Genomic DNA, 18917 nt, shown 5'->3' with positions numbered 1-18917 from the left:
CAAAGTTTCTTTCCAGGGGCTAATGCTGTTCCCAGCTCTTACTGGCTTGCAAACTCTTTCATTATTACTCTCTTCGAATAAAGTTCTTTTAAAGCCCTTAATCAGGGGATAAAATAATGTGCTGACTAAGGAGGCTACCCAGATGAATACCTGGTAAGCAGATTCTTTTCCCTATTTTCTTCCAAAAAACCTAAGGTGCGTATTATACTCTGGTGCATCTTAGACTCCAAAAAATACGGTAAGTCTGCCTGATACGTGTTGTGATTCCGTCTGAGGCCCCTCAGGGAATGGCTGATCCTCTGCCGGCATCCTGCTCAGAGGGGGAGGATGAGGAACAGGAGGTTCAGGCAAACGGGGAGGAGGAATCTCAGGCTGAGGGAGAGGGAGGACAGCCAGAGTCCCCCGAGAGGGAGCTCTCCCCAGCAAGCAGCCTGGATTCCTTAGATGAAAATGCACAAGCAATAATCGATCTCCGGCAGAGAAGAGCAACACAACGAAGGGGACAATTAGCCAGGTACTTTCAGCACTAAAGAGGCAACAGCTGGGTTTGGGTGTGGTGCTCTCTGGAAAGGCTGAAAAGGCAGACCCACCCTTCCTGGCTTGTGGAGTATTATCTTTGGGAGTCCTGGGACCTGGCTGTGATCTTTGGCATCTTGGAATTCTGGTTTGTGACTTTGAATACTGAAACCTTGGGGGGAAAAGGTGTGGGTCTTATCCTCTACAGTGGTGGGTGTGCCAGCAAGAAGTCTGCTGTATTGTCTGGCCATCAGGACTCTGCTGTGAAGTCTCATAGCCTGCCTGTTGGGAAGAACAGGTTTTTCTCTGTTTTTATTTTTCAAACTATAAAGTGCTTTTGCTTTTACCAGCGTGTCTGGCTGCTTTTTCCAGTTGGTGTTGAAGTCTGGGGGCACCCAGACAGAACAATACGTAACATTAAAAAAGAGCATGTGAAGTGAGCACAAAACTTTACTTTGTTTTTGAAAGAGGAATCTCCCTTTCTCCAGATTGGTGTTGGCTTTGAGTTCCCTCAGGAATACAGACCAGTTTATCCTTCCTTCTTCTGGATTAATCCCAGTGACTTTCCTCAGTGTGTGGGTTTAGTTCAACTAATCCTGCATTTCCAGTGGAACTGGGTTGGGCTTGGGACCTCTGAAGATGACAGTGCAGAACATTTCATTTCAACGTTGATGCCAATGCTGAAGGAGAAGGAGATCTGTCTGGCCTTTATTGAAAGTTTGAACACTAAGGACGTAAATATTGCACTCAAGAAATTCCTTTCGAATATTGTATTGAAAGCTGAAGTCATTATTCTGTTTGGAGATTCCACTGATACTGTAAAATTTTTGTCATTTCTGAAATTTTCTGTAATATACATGAAGATACGACTTCAAAATGTTTGGATCCTAACTTCTCACTGGAAATTTACTATGCAGGGAAACATTGCTGAAAGTCTAGCACCTTTGCATGGGGCTTTACAGTTTAGGGAACAAAGTGATGATGTCCCAGAATTCAGCCATTTCCTCCTGTCTTTATACCATTTGATCAAAGAAGGAGACATCTTTCTCCTGAATTGGTGGGAAACACTCTTTGGCTGCCATATCCTCAAACCAGGCAAGGTCCTTCCAAAAGGGAGACAACACTGTACAGGAAAAGAGAATTTACAGAATATCCCAGATATTATTTTTGAAATAAGGATGACAGGTGAAAGTTACAGTATCTTCAATGCCATTTATGCAGTGTCACATGCATTGCATGCACTTTACGGATCAGGAGCACGACCGGCTATGCTGAAGCTTGGAAAGAGGATCTCAAATGTGAAGCCATGGCAGGTAATCTCTGTGACATTTTATCCAGTCCATAGATCAATAGAGAAGAAGCTTCTCATATGCATTTCTTGAAATCCTATCAAGGCATCTCTGAATAGAGTAAACCAGCAATTACTTTAAAAAAACAATAATATTCAATAAATGTCAATGGGCAAAAGAAAATAACCTATATAGCATATGGTCCTGAAACATATTCAAAGTTCTCAGAGTATCAGGAGATGGCCAAGGAGGTGGTGTCATCTCACAACAAGATAATCTGGATGCATTTGTGCAACGTGCAAGATGCTAGAACAGGACAGATGAAGTCCTAAAGGGTATATCTGCAGAACCTCCTCACTTTCCCTCAGCATGCAACCTGAACATGTAAAAAGATGAAAGATGTTGAAACAAAATGCATAAGCCATGCCCACAGTGTGGTAGTAAAAATTGACAACATTTGTCAATAATTATGAAATACAACACTTAATGGTTGTCATATGATACAAATAAGCAATATGGATACAAATATTAATATAAATCCAAGGGATACAAGCAAAAAGTTGCAGACATACAGTCATGAGTGGAAGGAGATGGCTGATAGGAACAATGAGAAAATTAATAGTAATAGTAATGCAGTTGTGAATAGCTTGCAGTGGTAAGACATCTAGTAAGACATGTACATCTGAAAGGCTACAGTTGGTTGAGATATGAGAAACCAAGAGAAATATTAAATATTTGACTCAATTGTCAGCAATACAAAATATTCTGTTTATCACTGGGTATTTGAGTCAGAGCCCTCCCTGTCTCCCCCTCCCGTCCACTGCCCGCTTGAAGCTGCTGGCCAGGATCCTGAATAGTTGGCCAGCAGAACCTGCTAACCCATCCCTTTGGCCTGGCGGGAAGTGAAGCACTGGGGGGAGGTGTCAGGCTCTGGGTCTGGAGTTTTATTTCTTTGTTTATTTGTTTGTTTGTTTCTTTATTTCTTTATTATTTCTTTATTATTTCTTTATTTCTTTATTTCTTTATTTCTTTATTTCTTTATTTATTGGATTTGTATGCCGCCCCTCTCCGAAGACTCAGGGCGGCTAACAACAATAATAAGACAGCATATAATAATAATCCAATACTAAAAACAATTAAAAACCCATTATAATAAAAACCAAACAGACATACAGACATACCATGCATAAAATTGTAACAGCCTAGGGGGAAAGAGTATCTCAGTTCCCCCCTGCCTGGCGGCAGAGGTGGGGTTTAAGTAGCTTACGAAAGGCAAGGAGGGTGGGGGCAATTCTAATCTCTGGGGAGAGTTGGTCCCAGAGGGCCGGGGCCACCACAGAGAAGGCTCTTCCCCCGGGTCCCGCCAAGCGGCATTGTTTAGTTGACGGGACCCAGAGAAGACCCACTCTGTGGGACCTAACTGGTTGCTGGGATTCGTGCAGCAGAAGGCAGTCCCGGAGATAATCTGGTCCTGGAGTTGCCCCTCCTGAAACCCCCAAGCCAAGTTGGTGGCTTGAGCCTCCGAGCCCTCCCCACCTTCCCCTCCTGCCCACTGTGGTGTTTTAAAAAGTCCGGGTTCGGGTTTGGTATGCCGAACCCCGCAAAGTTTGGCACGGACCCAAACTATGCAAGTTCGGTTTGGCCAACACTATTCATAAGGTGAAAATAGTTCGGAAGAAGAGGCAAAAAAATCTTAAGCACCAGGTTCACATCACAAAAAGTTTGTATGAAGAGGTGTTCGTAAGATGAGGTATCACTGTATTGTTTCCTGATTGCTTATTTGACCCCTATGATAATCATTAAATGTTCTATCCCATCCCATCCCATCCCATCCCATTCCATACTATTCTATTCTATTTCTGCGTTTCAGGTAATTGCTCCAATTTCTGAAGATCTCTTTTCTTTCAGGTTCTTGCCAATTTAAGAAATGTCCACTTCAACAACAGTGCTGGCGAAGAAATCTCCTTCTCACAAAATGGAATGAGAACTGCTCGTTATGATATCGTCAACTGGGTTGTCCACTCCAATAAATCTTTTGTGTCTGTGAAAGTTGGGCAAACGTATTCCAGGGCTGCCCAAGGCCAGGATTTCACCATTAACTCTGATGGGATCATCTGGGCCTCAAAGGTGAGCTGGAAAGAAATGTTGTAAATTCAGGTAAAGAATCACTCTCTCCTGGAGATGCTGAACATCTTTCTAAGGTACAGGTCCTCAAACATGGCAACTTTAAGACTTGTGGACTTCAACTCCCAGAATTCTCCAGGCAGTATAGCTAGAACACCTATTCTAAGGTGAAAACATGTATATAGATGCAGGAAAGACTTTTGGAATTTGGTGAATTACTTGCATTTGAGGTTAACTAATTTGACGTCGAATCTGTGAAACCTTTAACAATGAGTGGGAAAGTTCTGCTTGAAACCAGGATGCTATTAGACTTTTTTTTTCTTTTTTCCCTTTCAATAGATGCCCTTTGCCAGGTGTGGCAAGAAGAGGTGCCATGCAGGAGAGAGGAGACGAGTTCCAGAGGGCCAGCCCATTTGCTGTTACCAATGTGCCCCTTGTCCAGAAGGAACCATCTCAAATAAGACAGGTAGAGTACTTTTCACATGCAGATATTCCAGTGTCTAGAACAGGGGTCAGCAATCTTAAAATATGTTTTAAGCTGCCCCGAGTCCTTGGAGAGGGATGGCATATAAATCCAATTAATAAATAAATAAAACAAATAATAAAAAGTCAAAGAGTCTTTTCCCAGAGAAAACAAAACACCCAGAGACACAAAACCTGGGTGGATATGGCCAACTTGATGACACTCCCACCGAATCACATGATCCCCCCCTCTACCCCAACCCAGGTTTTCTGGATCGGTTTTCTATTAGAAAAAAGTTATCTGTCTCTTTCTCTCCCTCTCCATCTCTTTTTCTTCCTCTCACCATCTTTCTCTCCCTCCCTCCCTCATCTCTCTCTTTCTCCTATTTCTCTTTCTCCCTCTCCCTTCTTTCTGTGTGTGCTGAGGAACAATCACCACCAGTGGCTTCTCTTCAGGTGACCCTCTTCCCCTTCTCACAACTCCCTGGCGGGTTGTGGCATTTGCAGGAAGCAAGGTTCAAAGGCATATGTGGAGGGTGGGTGGTATGCAGCTGCTCACTTAAAGAGGCTCTTTGGATGTGCATTCTCTCTTTCCCTAAGGATCCAGCCACTGCCTTGTCCCATCCCATTCCATCCCATCCCATCTCCCTGCTGTTTTTCAGCTGACCTCTAGTCCAAAGCAGCAGGACATGAAGGCTGTCTTATGCACAAATGTGGCATGAAGGCAGCTCAGGGCTGCTTTTCTCTTGCCCTAAGGATCTGACCATTGCCTTGCCATGCCCCCTCCCCCACATGAGAGTAGAAAGAGGATAGGAGGGTCACTGGAGTGAAGTCAGTATTTGCTTACTGCCACTTCAGGATGGATCTTCTCTGTGGTGGCCCCGGCCCTCTGGAATCAACTCCCTCCGGAGATTAGAACTGCTCCCACCCTCCTTGTCTTTCGTAAACTACTCAAGACCCACCTATACCGCCAGGCATGGGGGATTTGAGACATTTTCCCCCAGGCTCCTTATAATTTATGTTTGGTATGTATGTGTTGTCTAGTTTTTAATATGATAGGGTTTTAGTTATTTCTTTTAATATTAGATTTCTGCCACTATAATATTGTTTTTATCATTGTTGTGAGCCGTCCAGAGTCTTGGGAGAGGGGCGGCATACAAATCTAATAAATAATAATAATAATAATAATAATAATAATAATAATAATAATAATAATAATTTATTATTATTATTATTATTATTATTATTATTATTATTATTATTATTATTATTATTATTATTATTATTATTATCTTATTCCCACCCTGCTCAGCCAAAGATTTGTGGTGGGTGGGATGGGACATCAACTAAACATGAGCCAACAATGTGCAGCAGCAGCCAAAAAAGCTAATACAATCCTAAGCTGCATCAACAGGGGAATACACTCCAAGACCAGGGAAGTCTTAATACCACTCTACTACACCCTGGTCAGACCACACCTGGTGTACTGTGTTCAGTTCTGGTCACCACACTTCAAAAAAGACATTGAAACTCTGGAGAAGGTGCAGAAAGGAGCAACCAAAATGATCAGGGGTCTAGAAACCAAGACTTACGAAGAGAGACTGTGGGAACTGGGCATGGATAGCCGAGAGAAAAGGAGCGGACATGATAGCAATCTACAGGTATAGGAGGGGATGTCACAGGGAGGAGGGGATCACTTTATTCTCCAGGGCACCGGAGGGCCGGATGAGGAACAACGGCTGGAAGCTGACCAAGGAGAGATTCAACCTGGAAATAAGGAAGAACTTCCTGACGGTCAGAATGATCAACCAGTGGAACAACCTACCAGCGGATGTTGTGAACTCCAATACTCTGGACATTTTTGAGCGGAAATTGGACTGCCATTTGGCTGGGATGCTATAGGATTCCTGCTTAGGCAGGGGGTTGGACTTGATGACCCGCATTGTCCCTTCCAACTCTAACAATAAATTAAATAAATAAATAAATGACAAGGCAATGACCAGATCCTTAGAGCAGGAGAGAAGCCACATCCAAAGACCCTCCTTAAGCAAGCACCCCCCTGATGCCCACAATCAAAGGGCACCTTTCCTGCACTTGGCACTCACTTCGTGATCTCCCTATGGATGTGTACAGTCCTAGTCCCACTGTAGCCAGTCAGGGAGTCATAAGGAGGATTCTCCAAAGGGGATTGTTGGCTGGAGGTGGCTATTTTCCTCAACCAGCCAAAGAGAATCAGCCATTGGCCTTACTTTCTCAGGCCAGGTAAGGGAGAGGAGGATGAAGCCAGTCAGTGATAGGACAAGGAGCAAAAGCAGGGGGCCAAAAGAGACACACGTGGCTCCAGAGCCACAGGTTCCCAATTCCTGGTCTAGGAAGTCATTGAGTAAATAAAGACATTAATTTTGTCATTTTTGTTGTGAATATATTACACTAGAGTACTCATACTGTCAGTTTATGAATCTGAGCTGTCCTTCCCCGACAAGGAATTTTTCTGCTCCTCAATAATTTGATGAAGTCTAGTTTTATGGTGTACTGTATGGGTCCCCTACTAGCCTTACATATAGTCACAGCCCTTCAGAAAAACCATCTGTCAAATCTCTGGAAGGGGAGACTCAAGTTTTATTAAAGGTGTCCTTCTGTCAGCATTTTCCATCTCCCTAAACCTAACCCTGTCAAGCATGAAGAAATCAGGAAATTTGGGCAGTTAAAATGAATATAAAGGATTGTTTTAATATTAAGTTCCATTCAAGAATCTGAACTACTGACAGTTAAAGTGATTTGGCAGTGCATAAGAGTAAATGGGATTTGTATTTTTTTTTTGTATTTAGTACAAGTACAAGCATGTACTAGATAACAGGTATAGGTAAAAACAAGGACATGAACATGAAAATGAATATAAATAAATGGGGAAAGTAGGACAGGGCACACTGGTGTCCACTAATGGACCAAATAGGAATGAGGTGAAAGTCATGTGAATCCTTGGGAAGGGATATTGATCATGACAGATAGAATTCTTATACATAAATTATTAATTTCAGATGCAGCCCAGTGTGACCCCTGCCCAGTAGACAAGTATCCCAACAAGGAGAAGGACCAATGCATTTCCAAGAAGATCCACTTCCTCGGCTATCAAGACATCCTCGGATACACTTTGGCTTCTCTAGCGCTTTTCCTTTCTCTCATCACATCTGCAGTACTGGTGGTTTTCTGTAAATATCATGACACACCAATAGTCAAGGCCAACAACCGAGATCTCACCTATATCCTCCTGGTTTCACTTCTGCTCTGCTTCCTCTGCTCCTTCCTCTTCATTGGTCAACCAAGGATGCTCACTTGTCTCTTCCGACAAACTGCCTTTACCATTCTCTTTTCCCTTGCAGTTTCCTCTGTGTTGGCAAAAACAGTCATGGTGGTTCTGGCCTTCATGGCTACCAAACCAGGAAACAGGGCCAGGAAATTCTTAGGAAAGCCACTCACCAATTCCATTATCTTAGCCTGTCCCCTGGTCCAAGCAGTTCTTTGTGCCATCTGGCTGATAACCTCTCCCCCATTTCCCAACATGGACTTCCACTTCTTGGCAGGGGAGACCATCTTGGAATGTCAGGAAGGCTCAGTTTCAATGTTTTACACAGTCCTGGCCTACTTGGGCTTTCTGGCCTTTGTGAGCTTTATTATGGCCTTTCTGGCTAGGAAATTGCCTGATAGCTTTAACGAAGCCAAATTCATTACTTTTAGCATGCTGGTCTTTTGCAGCGTTTGGATCACTTTCCTCCCCACCTACCTGAGCTCCAAAGGGAAGTCCATGGTGGCTGTGGAGATCTTCTCCATTTTGGCCTCTGGGGCTGGTCTCTTGGTTTGCATCTTTTTCCCCAAATGCTACATTATCCTACTCAGGCCAGATCTGAATTGCCGAGATAATATAATGAGACACAAATAACACTGATTTATCTCTTGGATTTCTGTGGGGACATCTGTATCTGTTAATCATCAACGATCACCCTCTTTTTCATTGACTCATTGTCACAGAGCGGTCCAGTGATCAGCTAATAATAATAATAATAATAATAATAATAATAATAATAATAATAATAATAATAATAATGAAGTGGATGCACGCCCCTTACTTCCTCATCATCAACCACTTCTAACATTAAATGTAAACTAATAAACTCAAGAAACATTGCTAACAAAATACCCGAGCTCCTTACCTTACTAAAAACCACCAAATACGACATCATATTTATATGCGAAACATGGTTAAATGTATCTCTCCCCAACTCCATTATTACAATTAATTACTGCCACATTTTCCAATCTGACCGCAAAACCTGAAGAGGTTCTATAAAAAATCACTCAAACTAAAGGAAATCCAAGTTAAAGAAGATCTTTACCTTCCAGAAACTATCATATGTGAACTAACCTCAGTCACCACACTCCGCTTCCTCCTATCTTACAGAGCCCCTGACTATGACATCTCACATGCAAACAAGCTAACCACACTACTAACATGGGCAACCTCCTACCAACATCCTCTTATATTTCTTGGAGATTTAAACCTACCACATATTAACTGGTCCCTAAATAAATGCACAACTGAACTCATCCACTCAACTCTCTACATTGCTATCACTAGTCTAGGACTAGTGCAACTAGTTACAGATAACACCAGACTCAACAACTGCCTAGACCTCAAATTATGCAACAGTTTACACTGAATTTATGGACTCAAAGAGAACCCTTTTCCAACAGTGACCACAGCACAATCGACTTTTGTCTCAATGTACTTCCTCAAATAAACAACCCCAAGAACAAGACAACCAATTTCAACTTTAAAAAGGCCAACTATGAAAACATAGAATCTTATCTCTCATCCCTTGACTGGACCACAATATTCTCCGACTGTATCACTGTAGATGACTATTACAATATATTTTTGCTTGAGATCCAAAGAGTCATAAAATCATATGTACCTCTAATATTCACCAAAACCAAGAAAAATAAATTACCCATAAAAATAAGAAAGCTACAATCCCAAAAAAGATTACTCAGGTGTAAATATAAAATAGGCCATGTTGCAAACTTTAAAAACTGATATAAAAAATTATATCATCAAATAAAGACTGAATGTACCAACTATCACATTAATCAAGAAGAAAACCTCCTATGTACAAAGTCAACTCGTGCCTTCTATAACTTTGTAAACAATAGGATCAAAGAATCTAGTTCCATCCCACCCCTTAAAGGACCTAACGATAAAGAGTATAACAATGAAACAATTAAAGCCAACCTCTTTAACACCCTCTTCAGCTCTGTCTTTGTTAATAGCAACGGCTCACGCCCAGCATTTCCTAGTCGCAACTCAACTAACTTCAATGATTTAACACTAATTGAATTTACAGAGGAAAATGTTAAAAAATCATTACACAACCTAAAACCTTCCCTTTCCATCAGACCAGACGGACTACGAGCATACTTCTTAAAAAAGCTCTCCTCAACCCTGGTGAACCCCTAAGCCTAATTTTCAAAATATCTTCTACAACTAGCTCCCTACCTAAACTCTGGTCTCTAGCCACAGTCATCCCTATCTTCAAAAAAGGTGATCCAAGCAACGTTGAAAACTACAGACCAATTTCCCTGACTTGTGTCACTTGCAAAGTCATGGAATCCATCATAAACCAATCCATTACACTTCATCTTGAAACTAATAACCTACTTTCCAACAAACAATTCAGGAAAAAATTATCTTGCAATCTACAACTCTTACACTGCAAAAACATATGGACTACCCAGCTTGATCAGGATAGATCAATAGATGCACTCTATATAGACTTTTGCAAAGCCTTTGACTCAGTAGTTCATGACAACCTTCTTTTGAAACTAAAATCCTATGGCATCTCTGGATCTCTGCATGATTGGATTTCAGTGTTCCTGTCCAACAGACAACAAGTGGTCAAAATAGATAATGCCATATCTAATCCTGCTCCAGTTAACAGTGGTGTCCCACAAGGCAGTGTTTTAGGACCTACTCTCTTTATACTCTACATAAACGATCTCTGTGACAACATGACAAGCAATTGTGTTCTCTTTGCTGATGATGTTAAACTATTTAATACCACTGACAATACTTCTACCCTTCAAAAGGACCTTGACCATGTAGCTGAATGGTCTAACAACTGGCAACTTCAAATCTCTACCAACAAATGCTCCGTCCTGCACATTGGTAAAAAGAATCCGAATACTAAATATATACTTGGTAAGACTGAACTAACTCAGTCAAAGACCTTGGAGTACTCATTTCCAATGACCTAGGTGCTAGAGCCCACTGTAACAGCATTGCCAAAAAAGTATTAAGAATTGTAAACCTAATCTTACATAGCTTCTTCTCTAGAAACACTGATTTATTATCCAGAGCATACAAAACATTTGTCAGACCTATTCTACAATATAGCTCACCTGTGTGGAATCCACACTGCATGTCAGATATTAATACAATTGAAGGAGTCTAGAAATACTTCACAAGAAGAGTCCTTCACTCCTCATGTAACAAATTACCCTACTCCTCCAGACTTCAAATACTAAATCTAGAAAATTTACAACTACGTTGTCTCCGAACTGATTTAACTGTTGTTCATAAAATCATACATCATAATGTACTCCCTGTCAATGACTACTTCACCTTTAACAACAACAACACAAGAGCATGTAATAGATACAAACTGAATGTAAATCACTCCAAACTTGACTGCAGAAAATACGATTTCAGCAATAGAGTGGTCATTACCTGACTCTGTTGTTGCTTCCCCCAACCCCAAAATCTTCAACCTTACATTATCTACAATTGACCTCTCCCCTTTTCTAAGAGGTCTGTAAGGGGCGTGCATAAGTGCACTTATGTGCCTAATGTCTCCGTCCTAGTGTCTTATTATCCTTTCTATTACTACATTCTACTTATGTTATGTTATGTTAATATGTACTACAATACTATACTTGTTTGACAAAAATAAATAAAAAATAAATATAAATATAAAAGCGAAGTGGTTGAGAAATTAAAAGAAAATGGAAGAGGAGTGTTGGGATGTTATAGAAAGATTTTTTCTTTCTTCTTTTTGTTCTTTCCTTTACTATAATTACTATCCTAGAGTGTTTACTGTTAGGAATGTTAACTGTTAAGAATTTGATATATATAATTAATTTAATTATTTTACTAAGAGTGAAGAGTTAATTGGTAGAAATCCCGGAGGACAATTTGTTTTTTAGAAGCAATACAATTTAAATAAAATATACCTAGAATAAAGTGTCATATATAAAAAGAATTTATGAATGATTGATTAAAATGTATAATCATTTATTTATTGTAATATCTGAAGTTATATGGACTTTTTGCACACAAAAAAAAAGTCATTTCCACCACTGTTCCAGTCCCACTTGTCATCTTCAGACTGGTGCTTTGGGCTTTGGGCTAGGGCAAATAAAGCATGGTTGGAGCTGCTGTCCCTCTATAAATACTGGTACCAGTTTGTGGAGTTGATTGGTTGGCTGTGTTGTAACATCCTGATTAGCTGTTGGGGTAACACCTTGAGTAGTCGATGCAGTTGATGTATGCAGATTAGTTGATGTTTAAAGATTAGGGGTGACATCCTGAGTAGTTGTTGCAGTTGATGCCTGCAGATTAGTCAGCTGTTTTGTAACGTATGTCTGTGGTGTAACATACCGGGTTTTGGTTTGGCTCTGTATGTGGTCTGGCTATGTGTTTATGGCATGTGTCAGTTTGCTTTTTGTGTGTGTCGGAGGGGGGTGCAGCAGTTGGGAGTGCCGCCATGGTTTGGCTTCTGAGTGGTGGCTGTATTTTGTCTGTGGGGTGGGTATAGGTTTGGGTCTAGTGAGAATGATTGGTGGTGGCATCCAGTGTTGTCCTGGGTCTGGTATCAGTTTTTGTGGCTGGGATTCATTCATTGATTAGGGCTAGTTTATTTATTTATTTATTGGATTTATATGCAGCCCCTCTCCGTGGACTTGGAGTGGCTCACAACATTTCAATAAAATACAATATATAAAACAATTCTAAATCCAATTAACAGGAATAATTAATTTAAAATATTTTTAAAAGCTAAGCATTTAAAAATCAAACATTCAGAAACATGACACAGCATCCTACACATTCACTGGCCAGAGGCTGGGGTCTAGTGACCCCAAGCCTGATGGCATAAATAAGTTTTCAAATTATTGCAAAAGGCAAGGAGGGTGGGGGCAGTGCAAATCTCCTGGTGGAGTTGATTCCAGAGGGTTGCCCCCCCCCACAGAGAAGGCTCTCCCCCTAGGACCCACCAAGTGACATTGTCCAGTTGATGGGGCCTGGAGAAGGCCAACTTTGTGGGACCTAACCAGACACTGGATTCATGTGGCAGAAGGCGGTCCCACAAGTAATCTGGTCCTGTGCCACGTAGGGCTTTATAGGTCATAACCAACATTTTGAATCGGGTCCAGAAACCAATTGGCAACCAATGCAGTCCGCGGAGTGCTGGAGAAACATGGGCATACCTTGGCAAGCCCATGACTGCTCACGTGGCTGCATTCTACACAATTTGTAGTTTCTGAACACTTTTCAAAGGTAGCCCCATGTAAAGAACATTGCAGTAGTCGAATCTTGAGGTGATAAGGGCACGAGCGACTGTGAGCAAAGACTCCCTGTCCAAATAGGGCCACAACTGGTGACCTGGGCAAACGCCTCCCTTGCCACAGCCAAAAGATGATGGTCTAAAGTCAAGTGAGATTTTAAGGCCTTTCAGAAGGCCAGGAGAGTGGAGGCAGTGCAAATCTCTTGGGGGAGTTGGTTTCAGAGGGTCATAGCTACTACAGAGAAGCCCCATTCCGTAGGGCCCACCACCTAGCATTGTCTGGCTAACGGAACCTGGAGAAGGCTGACTCTGTGAGCTCTGACTACCAGCTAGGATATGTGAGGCTGGAGACGGTCCCATAGGTAACTAAGTTATGTGGGGCTTTTTAGGTAGTAACCAGCACTTTGAATTGCATTCGGAGACCAACCTGCAATCAATGCAGCTTGTGGAGTGATGTTGATACATGGGCAAACCTTGGGAAGCCCATAACAGCTCTTACAGCTGCATTTTGGACTAGCTGAAGTCTGTGAACATTCTTCAAAGTTAGCCCCATGTAGAGAGCATTGCAGTAGTTGAACCTCAAGGGCATGAGTGACTGTGTAGAGATACTCCCTGTCCAAATAGGGCCGCAATTGGTGCACCAGGCTAACCGAGGCAAATGTCTCCCTTGCCACATCTGAGAGATGGTGTTTTAAGCTCAGCTGTGGATCGAGGGAAATGCCCAAGTTTCAGACCCTCTCTGAGGGGGTTAAAAGTTCCACCCAAAGGGTAATGGATGGACAGATGGGATTGTCCTTGGGAGGCAAAACCCACAGCCACTCCATCTTGTTGGGATTGGCTTTGAGCCTGTTAACATCCATCCAAACCCTAACAGCCTCCAGACACCAGCACATCACTTCCATTGCTTCACTGAGTTGGCACAGAGTGGAAATGTACAGCTGAGTATCATCAGCATACTGATGGTAACTCATCCCATTTCATTGGATGATCTCGCCCAGTGGTTTCATGTAGATATTAAACAGCAAGGGAGAGAGGACTGACCTCTGAGGAACCTCACGAGGGAGGGACCTAGGAGTCGACCTCTCACCCCCCACTAATACCGGCTGCAACCAACTGGAGAGGTAGGAGGAGAACCACCGTAAGACGGTACCTTCTTTCACGATGTGGGTGATTAATGTCCGTTTGAACATTAACCCATCGCGGAGGTGATGGACTGAGAGCGCAGTCATTTGTTCTCAAAGCAAGATTTCTTTTTATTATAAAAGTACAAAAACAAATATGCCACGAGGGACAAAGGAAAAATACATCTTTACATTATGGCAGCTAGAATAGGAATGGAGAATCAAAAGAACAACAGGGCATACAGACGGATATGAGGTATAATGATGTGGCAGGATATTACATCATAATAGGTGGATCTAATGAAACACACACAGTTAACTATTTAATTACTGAATGTCTCTGAATGTCTCTGGGGCTGTCAATATTCAGCATGACACCTTCCACTCCCAACCCCTCCAGTCGGCGCAGAAGGATACCATGGTTGATGGTATCAAAAGCTGCTGAAAGGTCAAGAAGCACCAGGATAGAGGATTGACCCCTATCTTGGACCTGCCAGAGATCATCCATCAGTGTGACCAAAACAGTTTCCATGCTGTAGGCTGACCTGAATCCTGACTCTTGTGGGTCCAAATAATCAGCTTCATTCAAGGACCATTGGAGCTGGAGTGAAATCAGCTTCTCAACAATTTTCCCTATAAAGGGAAGGTTGGAGACAGGATGATAGTTGCTTAGAACTTCTGGATCCAGGGAGGCTTCTTGAGGAGGACATGCACAATTGCTTCTTTGCAGGGAGCCAGAAAGGACCCCTTCCTCAAAGAATTGTTGACAATCTCCTGGACCCAGCTCCATGTCACCTCCCTGCTGGCTGAAACCAGCCAGGAGAGACACGGGTCCAATAAACAGGTGGCGGAGCTCACAGCTCCCATGGCCTTGTCTACTTCATCAAGTGTCACCAGCTCAAACTCCTCCCGCACAATAGGTACTATCAAACAAAACAAAATTCAATGGTGAAAAAAGTAAGGTTCTACATTTAGGCAAGAAAAACAAAATGCACAGGTAAACTATATGTGGTACATTGCTCAACCGTAGTAACTGTGAGAGAGATCTTGGATTCCTAGTAGACAACCATTTAAATGTGAGCTAGCCATGTGCAGCACCTGCCAAAAAAGCCAACACAGTTCTAGGCTGCATTAACAGAGGGATAGAATTAAAATCATGTGTAATGTTAATACTACTTTATAAGGCCTTGGTAAGGCCACACTTGGAATAATGCATTCAGTTTTGGTCACCATGGTGCAAAAAGGATATTGAGACTCTAGAAAATGTGCAGAGAAGAGTGACAAAGATGATTAGAAGACTGGAGGCTAAAACATATGAAGAATGGTTGCAGAAACTGGGATTGCTAGTTTAATGAAAAGAAGGACCAGGGAGACATGATAGAGTCGTGGAAAGGACTCAAGTGGGATCAGCCCGTGTGAGCTGTAATGAGACTAACCACGGAGGTCGATGGAACTGAGCCACGAGGAGACCTTCATAATGAAGATAACTTTATTAGAAAAGTAAAAAATGATTATAATGCCTGGAGCAGGCAAAAGCCTGTCTTTACATCTTAAAGACTAGAATAGAAAGATGGATGCTTGCCTTCTCTTCCTGTGTAGGAAACGGAAGTAAGGAAAGCAGGGGTACATCATAGAAAGGGAGGAGCTACAATAACAAACAAGAGTTAACTATTTAACTACTGGATGTTTCTAGATGTCTTTGGAGGCTGTCAACCCAGTGTGGCAGATAGCAGGGTTCCAATATCTCAGGGGTTGCCACAAAGAAGAAGGAGTCAACCTATTCTCCAAAGCACCTGAGGGTAGAATAAGAAGCAATGGGTGGAAACTAAACAAGGAGAAAAGTAACTTAGAACTAAGGAGAAATTTCCAGACAGTCAGAACAGTTGATCAGTTCCTAATTTTGTTCCAGAATACTTTGATTTGGGGGCATGTCCAGCACAAGTGATAGTAGGTCCTTTCTCCTTTTTGCATTTCCAACATTTTGAGGATACTCTTTGAAAAATCTTTGCCAATCCTGCCGGAGGTAAGAGCCAGTGGTAGAACTTTTTATAAATATTCTCCTTATAGGATCCTGCTAAAATCAATCTATAATTTATTTCCCATTTTTTTCCCATTCTGCCAAATTGATTGTATACCAAAGTTTTGTGCCCATACGATCATATTCCATTTCACAACTTCTTCCTCCAATTTAATTTGCAGTTGAAAATTAGATAGTTTCAAGGTTATTTTTTCTTCCAGGACAAATACAATTTTGTCCAATTCTTGTAAAATTTGAAAACCAAATTGAGATATGTCTTTCTTTTATCATGTTTGTACCTGGAGGTAATGCCCCCAATCCAATTCTAATTCAGCTATTCTAAGGTCCTGTTTTGTTTTTAGGTTGTTTTGATCATCTAAAAGTTGTTGATAAGTTATAATTTTCACGTTAGAAGTGACTGGAGATGGCCAGTTGGAACTGAAAAGATTCTATTCTGTGGCTTACCATTCCCCAGAATCATTCTAAATGTAGCATGATTTCTCCTATTTGATGCATCATGCATACTATATCTCTACCAACATCATTTGTGAGTTGGACAGAGCATAAAGTGTACAATCATGTCAATCCTCGGAAAGGGATAATGATCATGACAGATGCCCCTGAGACCCTTACATACAAATTCTTAATTTCAGATGCAGCCCAATGTGATCCCTGCCCAGTAGACAAGTATCCCAAGAAGGAGAAGGACCAATGCATTGCCAAGAAGATCCACTTCCTCAGCTATCAAGAGACCCTGGGTTACACTTTGGCTTCTCTAGCTCTTTTTCTTTCTCTGATCACATCTTCAGTATTGGTGGTTTTCCGTAAACATCATGATACACAGATAGTCAAGCTCAACAATCGAAGTCTCACCTATAACCTCCTGGTCTCTCTCCTGCTCTGCTTCCTCTGCTCCTTCCTCTTCATTGGTTGACCCAGGAAGCTCACTTGCCTCTTCTGACAAGCTGCCTTTGCCATTCAGTTTTCTCTTGCGGTTTCCTCTGTGTTGGCAAAAACTGTCATGGTGGTTCTGGCCTTCATGGCTACCAAACCAGGAAACAGGGCTAGGAAATTCTTAAGAAAACCACTGACCAATTCCATTATCTTAGCCTGTCCCATGGTCCAAGCAGTTCTTTGTGCCCTCTGGCTCATAATCTCTCCCCCATTTCTCAACTTGGACTTCCAAGTTGGAAGGAGAGATCATCTTGGAATGTCAGGAAGGCTCAGTTTCAATGTTTTACACAGTCCTGGCCTACCTGGGTTTTCTGGCCTTTGTGAGTTTTATTATAGCCTTTCTGGCTAGGAAATTGCCTGACAGCTTTAACGAAGCCAAATTCATTACTTTTAGCATGCTGGTCTTTTGCAGTGTTTGGACCACTTTCCTGCCCACCTACCTGAGCTCCAAAGGGAAGTCCATGGTGGCTGTGGAGATCTTCTCCATCTTGGCCTCTGGGGCTGGTCTCTTGGTTTGCATATTTTTCCCCAAATGCTACATTATCCTACTGAGGCCCCAATTGAATTGCCGAGATAATATAATGGGCCACAAAAAACTCTGATTTATGTCTCAGGTTTCTGTGAGGGCAGGAAACTTTATTTTGACTTTGGAATTTTTTTATATTTGATTTTTTCCCCTAATAACAATGTATCTGTTAATCAGCAATGATCACCTCCCCTTTTATTTTACTGAAATACCAATTGTCACAAGAGGTCCAGTGATCACCTTAGAAAATATATATATTAAAAGAAGTGGATATTAGTTTCCATCATGACTGTTTCTCTCTTCATTTTATTTATTTATTTATTATTTATTATTTGGATTTGTATGCCGCCCCTCTCCGAAGACTCGGGGCGGCTCACAACAAGTGTAAAACAAATCATAAATAATCCAATTAATTAAAATATTTAAAGATTTAAAAAAACCCATATACTAACAGACACACACACAAGCATACCATGTATAAATTAAACGTGCCCAGGGGGAGATGTTTAGTTTCCCCATGCCTGACGGCAAAGGTGGGTTTTAAGGAGTTTACGGAAGGCAGGAAGAGTAGGGGCAGTTCTGATCTCTGGGTGGAGTTGGTTCCAGAGAGTCGGTGCCGCCACAGAGAAGGCTCTCCCCCTGGGGCCCACCAACCGACATTGTTTAGTTGATGGGACCCGGAGGAGGCCCACTCTGTGGGACCTAATCGGTCGCTGGGATTCGTGCGGCAGAAGGCAGTCTCGGAGATATTCTGGTCCGATGCCATATAGGGCTTTAAGGGTCATAACCAACACTTTGAATTGTGACCGGAAACTGATCGGCAGCCAATGCAGACTGCGGAGTGATGGTGAAACATGGGCATACCTGGGTAAGCCCATGACTGCTCTCGCAGCTGCATTCTGCACGATCTGAAGTTTCCGAACACTTTTCAAAGGTAGCCCCATGTAGAGAGCATTACAGTAGTCGAACCTCGAGGTGATGAGGACATGAGTGACTGTGAGCAATGAGTCCCGGTCCAGATAGGGCCGCAACTGGTGCACCAGGCGAACCTGGGCAAACGCCCCCCTCGCCACAGCTGAGAGATGGTTTTCTAATGTGAGCTGTGGATTGAGGAGGACGCCCAAGTTGCGGACCCTCTCTGAGGGGGTCAGTAATTCCCCCCCCAGGGTAATGGACAGACAGATGGAATTGTCCTTGGGAGGCAAAACCCACAGCCACTCCGTCTTATCCGGGTTGAGCTTGAGTCTGTTGACACCCATCCAGGCCCCAACAGCCTCCAGGCACCGGCACATC

At 42.3% G+C, this 18917-nt stretch overlaps 1 protein-coding gene and 1 pseudogene across 1 annotated transcript; both read left to right on the top strand.

Annotated features, from left to right (window-relative positions):
• The first annotated feature begins 1187 nt into the window (after positions 1–1187).
• On the top strand, positions 1188–8328 carry LOC139167254 (vomeronasal type-2 receptor 26-like). Its single transcript, XM_070752051.1, has 4 exons — positions 1188–1829; positions 3714–3932; positions 4269–4395; positions 7430–8328. The coding sequence occupies exons 1-4, from the start codon at positions 1188–1190 to the stop codon at positions 8326–8328; spliced, it is 1887 nt and encodes a 628-aa protein (XP_070608152.1).
• Positions 8329–16745: 8417 nt separating this feature from the next.
• Positions 16746–17700, top strand: LOC139166641 (vomeronasal type-2 receptor 26-like; annotated as a pseudogene).
• Positions 17701–18917: the final 1217 nt, after the last annotated feature.

This window comes from Erythrolamprus reginae, chromosome 1 (assembly GCF_031021105.1).
Source record: "Erythrolamprus reginae isolate rEryReg1 chromosome 1, rEryReg1.hap1, whole genome shotgun sequence".
Classification (NCBI taxonomy): Eukaryota; Metazoa; Chordata; class Lepidosauria; order Squamata; family Dipsadidae; genus Erythrolamprus; species Erythrolamprus reginae.
This window is presented reverse-complemented; position numbering and strand designations above follow the sequence as displayed.

Bases quoted from the DNA above. Each gene is read 5' to 3' on its own strand.
- LOC139167254 (XM_070752051.1), top strand. From the start codon at position 1,188: ATGCCAATGCTGAAGGAGAAGGAGATCTGTCTGGCCTTTATTGAAAGT. The intron at 1,830-3,713 runs GTAATCTCTGTG...CTTTTCTTTCAG, and splicing joins CAAATGTGAAGCCATGGCAG to GTTCTTGCCAATTTAAGAAA. The intron at 3,933-4,268 runs GTGAGCTGGAAA...CCCTTTCAATAG, and splicing joins GGATCATCTGGGCCTCAAAG to ATGCCCTTTGCCAGGTGTGG.